The following is a 12,500-nucleotide window of genomic DNA, read 5'->3' as shown; positions in this document are numbered from 1 at the left end:
ATGTCGGCTGAAGTTAGTCCTCTGTAATATATTATATTATTTTATAATATAAAATAAAGAAGGAGACAGTGAAGGAGGACATGCTGACCCCTATGAGCCTCAGGTGGGCCCTCCTGTTCCAGAGGTACGCTCAGCACACTCTCCTCTTCCACTCATACTCACACTATGTCCTTCTCTGTCATGTGTGTGTGTGTGTGTGTGTGTGTGTGGGGGGGGGGGGTCTCGCTTCCTCCAGCTGATGCGAGCGGCTCGGGGCGGCCGTAAAAGACCCTCTTTGTGATGTGACACACGTAGCCTCCTCTGCATGAATGGACCCTCCCACCCCCTCCACCCCTCCCCCACCCACCTTTTTTTAAATTCACCGGCCTGAAGAGGAGGATTGAAGAGGAGGAGGGGAGGAGGCGAGGCAGGTGCTGCTGCCGCGGGAACAGAGGACCACTTGTGGCTCTTTTGAGTGTCTCTCCACACATGCCCATCTCTGTGCCCCCCCCCCCCCCTCTTCACTTCACCATCATCACCATCATCATCATCATCGTCATCATCGTAAACATCAAACAGGTGTGAGCGCGGCTCCTCACCTCCCCGCCCATCAGTTCCTTCGCTCCAGGTCGTTTTCATGTCAACACGCAGCCGGAAGAGTCCATCTTCAGGGGGGGGGGGGGGGGGGTCAGGTCATGTGCTTGAGTGCAGAGTCGTCGTTTTTTTGTGTCTGATTCTGTGCAGGCGAGAAATTGAGAGACAAACTATTCAGATGCGATCGAATTGCCCTGTGTTCGTGCTCCGCATAAACAACAACAACAACAACAACGTCTTTCTGTTTGACGTTTAAAACACCAGCGATCCGATATCACATAATTTGTGTGTATTTAGGGTCGGTCAGTGCGAAAGTGTTCATAACAAAAAAAAGAAATTTATATTTAATCGCCGACCTTCACACGATTATTGACGACCTACCGCAAAAATGTGATACCGTGTTTGTTTACGCGTAAATAAATGCAACGTTAAAGTTTGATATTTGGGACATTTGAGCGGCTCATCCTCCTCACACCTTCATCACGGTGCGCTGATGAGCCACAGAAGGTCACGCAAACACGTGACCTTCACCCAGGAGGCCGCTGTCCGTCTCCCGGGTGACGGCAAAAAAATTAAACAGATTTTATAGAAAGCGCTGGAGAAACACGCGTCAGAAAACCGGTCGTCACGGTTTCTACGAGGGTTTCATTAAGTAGAGAAATAAGGAAATTATCGACTTCAAGCGCTATCGTTGAAGCTTTCATCGGCCAACCAGGATGTTCCGATTAAGTCCCGCCCACTCTCCCATGGCCAATGGGAAGTTGCCTTGTTTGTGCCTCCACGTCAACACTTGAGACGACTCCACATGAAGTCGTTTGAAGGTCGTACGGTAATTACTGGCTGGACACGCGTGGAGAGAGCACGTCCTCAAGCTCCGCCCCCCCCCCCGAGCGGCCTTGAAATCAAACGCCCTCTCATCTCCAGCGGTAATCTATATCTCATTATCTTCCTCATTGTTGACACACTGTCAGTGCGAGGGCCTTTGCTGCCTAGCAACAACAGAAAGTCCCCGGGCAGGCGTTCCACCCCAATCTTCTGCTGGGGGGGGGGGCGGAGGGGGGCGGGGCTAACCCTAACCCCCCCCTAGAGGATCGGAAGGTCACTTCTTCACTCCGCACCTCGCGTGACAGATCGCAGTCTTCTGGAAAACAAGGAAAATAATGTGCGTGTATGTGTGTGTGTATGTATGTGTGAATGTGCGTGTATATGTATGTGTGTGTATGTGTCTGTGTGTGTATGTATGTGTGTGTATGTGTGTATGTGTGTGTGTGTATGTGTGTATGTGTGTGTGTATGTATGTGTGTGTGTATGTGTGTGTGTATGTGTGTGTTTATGTATGTGTATATATGTATATGTGTATGTGTATATATGTGTATGTGTGTGTGTATGTATGTGTGAATGTATGTGTATGTATGTGTGTGTGTATGTGTGTGTAGGTGTGTGTATGGTTATGTGTGTGTGTACGCGTGTGTATGTATGGTTGTGTGTGTCTGTATGTGTGTGTGTGTATGCGTGTATGTGTGTGTGTGTGGGGGGGGGGGGATGATGCCACACTTTCCCAGCATCACAGCCTGAATTTGACCTCTATCGGATTGCTTCCATTGTTGTTCTCCTAGAGGTCAAGTGTCCTGTGGAGTTGTAGGAAAGATTTTTTTCGGGGGGGGGGAGGGGGAGGAGTTACAACCTGGATCACATTATTGTGTGTGTGGCCATCTTCCGAAGCGGCCGAGAGATCCGGTGTGTTTTAAAGAGCTCTCTGACGGGTGTGTGTGACAGGTGCCTCGTTGAAGACCCGTGGCCAATCAGGAGGAAGGAAAGAGGGGGACCGGCGATGTCCCGCCTCCCGTCGGGGACGTCGACCAATCGACGTGCCGGTCACGCGTAGAAAAGGCCCTCGCTTGTTTATTCAGCGGGAGGGAGACGCGTGATTGGACGACAGGAGACGTGACGCGGCGATTTAAAGATGAAGAAGAAGAAGAAGAAAAAATAAGACTTTAATAATAAAATAATAATAAACAGCTAAATAAGCTCGTAGTTTGTCACGTGCTCACGCTGCTGAATCCACGTCCGGTATCTTTAAGCAGCGATTTGTTTCTTCTATTTTTAAACTCAGTCGAAGGTCATTAAAATAAAATTACATTTCCTCAAAATGAAAACGGCTCCGACTGATTTTGGTTTCACGCAACGCCAGAAAACACGAAGGAAACGTTCCTCTGCGCGAGATTATGAAGACGCACGTTTCCCCCCCCGAGGTGGAACTGTTTCTATGATTCAGCGAGGTGAGGAACGCCAGGAAAGCCCCGCCCCCCCTACACACACACACACACACACACACACACACAACCCAGGAGTTATCTGACATTAAAACGCTTTTTTAAATAAAATGTCAGTAAAATTTTAAGAAATTTGCTATTTTACATTCATCTCAAATCCCCACGTGCAATCAATAAGTTAAACTACATCATGTTTAATTTGAGTCGGGGAAATTTATATGTTTTTATTCTGCCTCATTTAAAAAAAGACATCCTGTGGATCCTGTTACTTTATTGACCTCTGACCTCTTCTTAAGTGCGCGTGTCACTTCCTGCTCTCTAGATTACTTGGAAAGTGGAGTCGCCTTTCAGAGAAGAGGGGCGCCTCACACCTGTTGTCTGACACACACACACCCCCCCCCCCCCTCTGGTCGACCAATCCCGGCGCTGTTGGCGACATCTGACCCAGCGGTGGCCAACAGCTGCACCGGCCACGCCTCAGACCCCCAATGGGTCGTCATGGATGGATGAGGGAGGGATGAGGGATGATGAGGGATGGATGGATGCAGAGGAATTCATTAGGGCAGGGGTTCCCAAACTTTTTAGACCACGCACCCCCTTCTACATCCCGACCGGGTTCACGCACCCACACCGTAAAAAAAAAACGCAACAGAATGCAAGAGTTGTTGACGGGGGGGGGGGGGGGGGACTTTTTCTTTGCTCCGTCCCGATGCACCGAGAGTTTTTTTCAGCGTAAGAAATACGATGTGTGCGCGCACCACACTTTGGGAATCCCTGCATTAGGGAGTAAACAGAGATTGAGACTTAAACTCGTGTTTACCCCCTGGTGGTCAGGAGAGAGAATGCACGTTTTAACACATGAAGCATTTGTGAGTTGCCTCTAGATTGTGTATTTATATATATATATACACAATATAATATAAATTATATAATTTACAGATAATATAATATATATATATAATAATATACATTATATAATATGAATATATATAATATAATAATATATATAGTATATAATATAATATTTATATTATACAAAATGATATACTATAATATATATAACTATTATATAATATACATATATGTATAATCCATATATCATACAATATATATATATATTTCCAAAAATCCCGACCTGGTAACTCAGCACCGTAGCAAAGTCAAATATATGTATTTAGTTTTTTATTTAGGGTTCTATTGTCCCTTTAATTCATGCACCTGGTGTTTACGGATGTTTGTGTGACAACACACACCATCAGCTCGTGGTTTCCATTTAAACACTTTTCCAGGACTTTTCCAAAACTTTTGGGACTGTATTTATCTTCAAAGACTTTTCCAGGCCTGGAAACCGTTTGACAAAGCCCAGGTTTCCCGTGACCGAACGACCCTGTTTAAAAACACGTCTCGTAGAAAAGACACGGACGCCACGTGACTCACATTTAATGCCCTCGGCTTTATTGTCTTATTTTAGTGAGAGTTCCGTCACATTTTTTTGTTTTGTTTTTTTAAGTCTTCTCAGCCTCCAGGTGGGACAGGTAGACCTCCGCCGCTGGCCGGGGCCTTCAGGTCGTGACAAAGACCAGAAGCGCTCCTGCGTAACGCCGCCTTTGTGCCGGCCTCTTCACAGAAGAGAGTACATATAGTTCCCCAAAGGAAGGCACCCAATACTTGTGGTTCTTTTTTCTTCTTCTTTTTTTTTTGGGCCTCGCAGCCGTCTGGAGATCATTTTAAATTTTTTTCCCAAAAGAAAATAAATATAAAGAAAAGAAACAAGAGGGCGGAGAGAGGAGGAGATGGACTCCCTCCCTCTCGCCAGCATTTTCTTTGTTTATAAAAACTGGAATGATGAAACACGTAGAGCGATGACGGCCTTCCGCCTCGCCGAGGAGCAAAGGAACCGAAAGAAGTCGTTCGATTAACGAAAAGCTTACGATCAACTCGACCGCGAGAGAAAATAAAATACAAAAATAATGTGATTTTTTTTTTTTACAAAAAGGTTTTGTGGGATTAAACCAAAATGTTCCAGGGGGGGGGGGGGGTCTCTGCTTGCATGAAACAAATAAAATAAAAGAACCCCTTTAAAAAAAAAATACAAAAGCAGCATTCATATTTATCAAAGTCATGAAAAAAAATAAAATAAAAAATAAAAATAGTGCTTTAAATCCGAAGCAGCAGAGGCTTCTGGGAAGAGACTTCCCCCCCGCTGCGTTGCTCGTGTTTGGGACGACGGTGACGGGGAGCTCCCAGGAAGAGAGGAGCGCCTCCTCTTCCTCCTCTTGGCCTCCCGGTCTGGATGTAGGTCACGATTGATTTTCACACGAAACGCGGGGACCCAAGAATAAACACCTGTGTGTGTGTGTTGGGGCGGCGGGGGGGGGGGGGAACCTGCTTTGTGTTCACACGATACAAAAATACCCAGGAGTCCGTAGCTACCTAACATTTACTACAGCACAGGAACCAACGGAGGTACAGTGTACAAATAAAAAAAACTAAAAACAAAACCCAAAAAACAAATAAACTGTAAACACAGCACAATAAATAGATAAAACCAGCAGGCTCTGCACCATGCACAGGTGTGTGATAAACTCCTCTCTGTACAACACACACCTCACCAGTCACTTGGCGTACTTTTTTTGTATTCCCCTCTTCTTCTTCTTCTTCTCTTTTAAGTTGGACTCCCAAGTGCAAAACATCACAAATGGACATTTCTGTATTCAAGTAATATATATACACGGGGGGGAGGGGGGGGGGTATTACAAAGATGTGGTAACTGTACAGATACTAATTTTGCAATATTCATAATTTACAGATGTCAATCTTTTTTTTATTACTTTGAACAAAAAAGACGACCAAAAAAAAAGGTAAACAAAAAAAAAGTGAGAGATGAGAAATGCGAGCGGGCGAGCGAGCGGCCGTCGGCCAATCGGGAGCCCCCGCCGCCCCTTTTGCATTCCCGACGCTCCGATGCACAGCACCTGGAGCGGGGGCTCCTCGCCGCCGCCACTACGTCACCTCCATGGCCACTGTGATGTCCGCTATACTGTTCAGTGCTGGCTTGTCTTCGTCGTGGTTATCCCTGAGAGAGAGAGAGAGAGAGAGGGGGAGGGGTTAAAGCCGGCGGCCATCTTGCAACGCGCCCATCGCCATCGTTTCATTGGCGCCGGGCCTCACCTGGAGCCCAGGTCCATGGCCGCCGCTCCGGGGCCTTTGGGCATCTGCAGGTTGGCGCTGGCCGACAGCTTTAAGGCAGAGGGGGGCGGAGCGTTGCCGAGGCTCCGGGGCGCGTGGCGTCCGGCCGACGCCGCGCTCAGACAGACGTTGTTCCCCCCGATGAGGACCTGAGTGGCGGCGCTGCAGCCCAGGACGCCCAGCGCGGCGGCGGCGTGGGCGCCGGGCGTGGAGGCGGGGACGACAGCGTTGGCGGGCGAAGGGGTGGCCGAGCGGGAGGAGGGCTGGAGGAAAGCGGGCGGCGCCGAGGCGGCGGCGGCGTGCGGCGACTGGTGAAGGGCGGCGCCGGCGCTGCCGGGGAGATGCAAGCCCTTGAACGCACCTGGCGGACAGAGAGACGGCGACCGTCAACACCGGAGCGCTCGACGCGGCGGATCGGCCGCCTTCGGGACGCTTTTGCGGACGCCGTCGAGAGAACGCCGAGATCGATTTACAGACCAGAGGTTTTAATGTTCGGTGGAGAAAGGGGCGGGGCCTATCGACACCGGCTCCTCAGCGTGAATCGAATCGTTCATTCGTAAATAACTTTTAGAGACAAGAGTGTAAACGAAGAGCGAGAGAGACGCGAGAGGCCCCTCCCCCTCCCACTCACCTGCACCCGGCAGCACGCCGTTGACGCCCCCCGCCAGCGCGAGCTCCTCTTTGGCGTTGAAGGACAGCAGCTGGTCCGTGGTGACGAGCGCCGACGCGGCGAACTGAGCGCTGGCCTGGTCCAGCGTCTTGGACGAGAGCGCCTAGACGGGAAGCCAGACAGAGAGACGTGAGGGGGGGGGGGGGGGCGTGCGAGAGACTCGACGCTCGCCGCGTTTTAGAAAACCGCAGTCGGCTCTGGGGGGGATCACTACCGCAGGTGTGAACGAGTCCCGTTCCCTGGCGAACTGACCGTGAAACCGTAAATGTCGGGGGGGAAAAACGCCTTCCTGCAGCCGCCCTCACTGACCTGCGTGTTGGGAGCCGGCGCCGCCGCCACCACCGGCGCCGCCGCCGCCGTGTGGCCCGCCTGCTGCTGCTGCTGCTTCTGCATGAGCGCCAGCTGCTCCCGGTGCTGCTGGTACTGCTCCGCCGTGAACACTGTGGACACAGGGCGGCGTCAACGACAACGACACGCGCCGGTTCAACACAACAACGGGAGAGGCGGGACTCCGCTCCGCTCGCCACGGCGACCGCACGGTCATCGCTTCACTCTCCAAACTCCCGGGACGCTCGTCGAGTCAAGAGAAAACCAGCGGAGCGTCAGGCGGGAAAACACGGGAGAGGAAACCAGAGACGGACGTCCAGTCTTAAAAGGCGGTCGACACAAAGTCACACACACACACAAAGACACAGACACACACAAAGTCACACACACAAAGACACCTAACGGGTCCGAGAGTTCTTCACGTGTGTGAAGTCATGTGAACTCGGGGGCTCGAGTGAAGAGGAACATGAAGGCAGCATGAGGACCGAATGACATCAAACTCAAATAAAGTAGAGTTTAAAACTCAGAATATGTTGTTGACACAACAACAACGTTGTGGAGAACTCTGTTGTGGTGACTTGTTTACCTCTCATGACAGCACAGCTGTTTCCACTCACAAGAGGATGCTCTGGTCATGTGACCTGGTGAGACCAGGACCCGAAACTAAAGAAGAGCTAAATGCAATCCTCCTCCTCCTCCTCCTCCTCCACCACCACCACCACCACCACCACCACCACCACCACGCTGTGTGACTCAAATAACACTCGACTCTATCTTCTTCACAAAATACCAAAAACAATATGTTCTTACATTCCTGACACTTGTTTTAAAAACCTGCAACAAAAACATACAAACAAACTAATAATTCTTCCGATTCCACAGCGTGAACTTTTATTGCAAGATCTGACTAACAAAATGTAATGTAACTTAATACAGAGTAGAAAATCTGTAACCGACGACTATATTGGGATTAAATGCAAATTAAACCTAAAGACGTCTCGTTAGATTAGGGAGCGGGGCCCGTGAGGCCCGTCGGATATAAAGTTCCCCCTAAGACCTCATGGGTCACCTCTCGCCTCGTGGAGACGTGTCGACTGGATCACATCCCTCTTGTCTTTGATATTCAACACGGGGGTCATCCCATGTCCACCGGTGAGTTTCCAGGTCTTTAAACCACCTATATCTGGATGTTCCGACTATATCTGGATTAAAACACAGATTAGCACTTCAGTGTCATTTAAATAGCACTTATTATGGTACTTTTGTAGTTTGACTGTCGAGGAAATGTTACTTCCTGTATTCTTGTTGTTCTTAGTTTGTCCTCTAGGTTGAAATGCACTTATTGTAAGTCGCTTTGGATAAAAGCGTCTGCTAAATGACACGTGATGTAATGTAAACCAAATGTCCATGACCAAACATTGTGAAATCTGTATTCACATGATGGTGGATTATCCCTGAGCTGCTGTTGCTATGGACAACGAACTTCTCCGTTGGCCCATTTATAATCTAAGCGTCTTTATTTTAAAAATCACGTTATGTTTTTCAAACTCGGCGTGAATGAACATTTGAATGAGACACGTTTCCGTGACTTTTCCACGACGTTTGCGATTTCATTTTTTTCAAGGAATGTTCCGGGCTCGGAAATAACCAGATTCAAATGCCAGGACTTTTCCAGGTTTTCCATGACCGTAAGAACCATGCCGACGGGTTTTCCTGAGCCATGGGAGCAGGAATTGAGACATTATAGTGTGTGTGTGTGTGTGCAGCAGCCCGTTGGTGTGGTTCCCAACGTTAGGCTCCTCCCATTAAATACGCACATGCACACACAATACTAAATAACGCCAACTCGCGTAATTTTATGCATGGATCATTTTTCCAATTACCACCCCCCCCTCCCCCCCCGTGCACGCCCCACAGGGTCCTCTCTCGTACAGAGGGGCGCCTCTAATTGTTTTTTAGCAGGCCGCGCCAAAAAAGAAGAAAAGAACCAGGTAGCTAAAAATCAAGGCATCCGATTGGTTCACGGCCGTGATGTAATAACCACACCCCCTGCTGTGTAGCGCAATTTATTCTGCACTTTCAGTCCCACTCTGATGTGTTGCCGTGGTTGCTTAGCGACAGGGTCTGGGATGGGGGCTCGGCCTTCACGCGGGAGCATTCTGAGCAGTTCCCATCCCCAGAAAACAAAATCCACGAACGAGACACGGCGTCAACCAGATGAATAAATTAAAAGTAAAAAATTAAAAAGCGGGATGTTGAGCAGGTGCTATATCAAACCAGTCAGGTACATTATCAGGCAACATCCGCCCTCATAACTGACAAATCAAATATCATGGAGACAGAAACATCTTCTTCAGGTCCAGTCCGGTCCAAAAATTTGCTAAATTTACCCCCAGAAGTCAGAATCACAGAGCGTGAAAAAGAGCAGCTTGTCAAAACTTTAATAAATTGGCTCCTTGCGATGCCTATGGAGGACATAAAATGACTTAAGTATAAATGAATAAATATCTGAATAAATAAATGCTTAAATAAATGTATAAATAAATGCATGAATAAATATCTGAATAAATAAATGCTTAAATAAATGTATAAATAAATGCATGAATAAATATAGGAATAAAAAAGTAAATGCTTGAATAAATGTATAAATAAATGCATGAATAAATATAGGAATAAAAAAGTAAATGCTTGAATAAATGTATAAATAAATAAATGCATGAATAAATATAGGAATAAATGAGTAACTGCTTAAATAAATGTATAAATAAATAAATGCATGAATAAATATAGGAATAAATAAATAAATGCTTAAATAAATGTAAAAATAAAGAAAGAAATACAGGAATAAATAAATAAATACTTAAATAAATGTATAAATAAATAAATAAACGAAATAAGCATTTATTTATTCTTGTATTAATTCATGCATTTATTTATACCGTTTTATATACAAGTCATTTTAAGTCCTCCATAGATGCCGAGACACCGTTGCCGTGCAACTCAATAAAAAAAGCAACAAATACAAATAGTTCCTCTCCGTGTTCAGAGCCGAGGAAAATAGCTAGCGGCGCAATTTTGAGACGCGCAAAGCCAAAGGATAGGGAAAAGGGACTGGACTCACCGTGGACGGGGGGCGGGGCCGGGCCGGTGCGGTTCTGGGAGCCGACTCCTCCAGAGAGGGTCCGGGTTAGTCCCGACACGGTCCGGCTAAAATCCCTAAATCCTCTGCGAGACGAGTCTCCTCCACCCGAGGGGTGCTGGGATAGCGTCCGTGGTCTGAAGTGCCTCCAGCGGCAACATTTAATGTTCAAAAGAATCTGGCTGAGGTCCATCGGTGTGGGCTGCTGCTGCGACGACAAGTGCGATGAAGAGGAGGGGGGCAGGCGGGGGGAGCTGGCATGGTCCGAGGTATTGGTTTCTGAGGTCCTGGCGTTGGAGTTGCGGAGCGGAGAACGTGGAAGCGGCGAGGCGAGCGGCTCCGGCGCGGGGTCGGAGTCCAGGCTCTGGCAGATGTCGTTTAGATCCGCCTGCGCTCGGTCCAGCAGGATCCTGAGACAAAAAAACAAAAACACATTTGAATAAATCCCCATTGGCGAGCTTGGAGGAAAAAAACAAAAACCAGAACACGCTGTAATGACCACGAGGACACGGCAGCCGTATTGGACGAGTGGCTATCCCTCGCATAACATTCGTGGAATTAAAGCCGGGTATCGCACACACGGCGGGTACCGAGCAGGACACGGATTTAAATGAGCAGCACTCAAAACGCGGTTTTTACACATTTTGACCGATGGATTTCCAAGACTTTTCCATAACTTTTCCATAACTTTAAACCACATTTTCAAGACCAAACTGAAATCTCGGTATAAACATGAACAATTCAGAAAATTGAGCGTATTGAGAGCGTCTTTCTTTAAAAAAACTCAAACTCAAATGAACATTTGATTATATTATATATGATTTAAGTTTTCTCCATGACTTTTCCAGGTTTTCCATGACCGTACGAACCCTGTCAAAAGTGTTACGGCCGCACAGCCGGGGCGCTTAAAAAGCAGAAAAACCAGAGAGGCCATTGCCCTTCGAGAGCCTTACAGGAGAGCGGGGACGCGTTCGGCTCGAGGCCGTCACCGGAGCAAAAGGCCGCGAGGTCAACCCAATCCAGACGGGGACATTTTTAGATTGCGTACCCAAAAAAAAACCGGACAAGCGGCGTGTTTTCTATCGCTATCGCACGGCTCAGAGAGAGTCTGGCGTCGGGCGCTGAGGTCGTTCGCAGACGGAAACAGAACATCGATGATGTGAAACAGACAAGCGCCCCGGCGACACCTGGCACCTCCTCCGCTGGGCGCGTCTGATCCAGTCGCCCGTGTGATTACGAGACAAAGAAGTTACGTTTTTCAGATTTCTTTTTTTCCCCTTCAGGGCGGGTGAATCCCACAGCGGGACTCGTCGTGTTCCAGCCGACTCGATATTCATAAGAGGATGCGCCCGCCAAATGATCGCTGGGAGCCTGCCAACGAGCCGGGGCGGTAAACAACCTCAGCAGCTACCGCCAACACTTCCCTGGATTGTTACTGGCAGCATTCCCACACACATTTAATTTTAAATTGCTCTCGGACTTCTACGTATCCAGGCAACGCGATCGCGTCTCTTTTGCGTCTCAGACGCCAGGAGACGCCCTGGATTGAAAAGCCACGCGTGCATCAGAATTTTTAGATTTAGCCAAAACGTCCGAGACTTGGAATAAAACATCCGAGCGTCTCAGATATTAAAATAAAACGCTCGGACTGAACTCACCTTCCCCCTCTGCCGACGCGGCGCCGGGCCAAACCGATGCAGCGCCGCGGCATGTTCAGCGAGGTCAGACAGTAGCGGAAGCGTGGGTCTCCGAGCCCACCCTCTGACGGGCTCACCCAGGGCCAGTTGCCACCCTGGTCCGGGCGAGTCTGGGAGGAGGAGGAGGAGAACACAGAAAGATATTAGAAAACAAAAAACTAATAGGATATGATATATATATGATGATATCATCATATATATGATATGATATATAAACGAGTGTGTTTGGTTATCGGTTCGGCCGGCTGTCGGCGGCTATAAATAGAAACATGCGGGAGGCAGGGTTCATACACAAGTTGACCAATATATTTCCATGACCTTTCCATGACTTAAAACCAAATTTCCATGACCAAACATTTGTGAAATCTCAGTGTATACATGAGTATATAGCTTAAATGAGACAATAGTTTGATTAAAAGAATAACTATATATAAAAATCTTTATTCTTTTAATCAAACTGTGTAAATTAACATATGAATATAACAAATTCCCATGACTTTTTCCAAAGGTTTTGAAGTTTCATTTTTATCAAGGACTTTTCCAGGCCTGGAAATTTTAAAATTCCATGACTTTTCCAGGTTTTCCATGACCGTAAGAACCACGAGGAGGGCACTCACGGCGTAGTACTGACA

The 12,500-nt window shown here is 47.8% G+C and overlaps 1 protein-coding gene across 4 annotated transcripts in view; it reads right to left on the bottom strand.

Moving 5' to 3' along the window:
• Positions 1–4,279: 4,279 nt before the first annotated feature.
• Positions 4,280–12,500, bottom strand: part of epc1a (enhancer of polycomb homolog 1 (Drosophila) a) — a 28,559-nt gene continuing 20,338 nt past the window's right edge. For all 4 annotated transcript variants that reach the window (XM_056433808.1, XM_056433809.1, XM_056433807.1 and 1 more), the window contains 7 exons: positions 12,486–12,500; positions 11,830–11,978; positions 10,154–10,581; positions 7,015–7,145; positions 6,667–6,808; positions 6,018–6,396; positions 4,280–5,922 (listed from right to left, as the gene is read on the bottom strand). The exon at positions 12,486–12,500 is cut by the window's right edge and continues 75 nt beyond it. In XM_056433808.1, the coding sequence (XP_056289783.1) occupies positions 5,850–5,922; positions 6,018–6,396; positions 6,667–6,808; positions 7,015–7,145; positions 10,154–10,581; positions 11,830–11,978; positions 12,486–12,500 (1,317 nt within the window). In that variant the 3' untranslated portion in view covers positions 4,280–5,849. The remainder of the gene's footprint in view (positions 5,923–6,017; positions 6,397–6,666; positions 6,809–7,014; positions 7,146–10,153; positions 10,582–11,829; positions 11,979–12,485) is intronic.

This window comes from Pseudoliparis swirei, chromosome 16 (genome assembly GCF_029220125.1).
Source record: "Pseudoliparis swirei isolate HS2019 ecotype Mariana Trench chromosome 16, NWPU_hadal_v1, whole genome shotgun sequence".
Lineage (NCBI taxonomy): Eukaryota > Metazoa > Chordata > Actinopteri > Perciformes > Liparidae > Pseudoliparis > Pseudoliparis swirei.
Note: the sequence above shows the minus strand (reverse complement) of the source record. Positions and strands in the feature narration are given on the sequence as shown.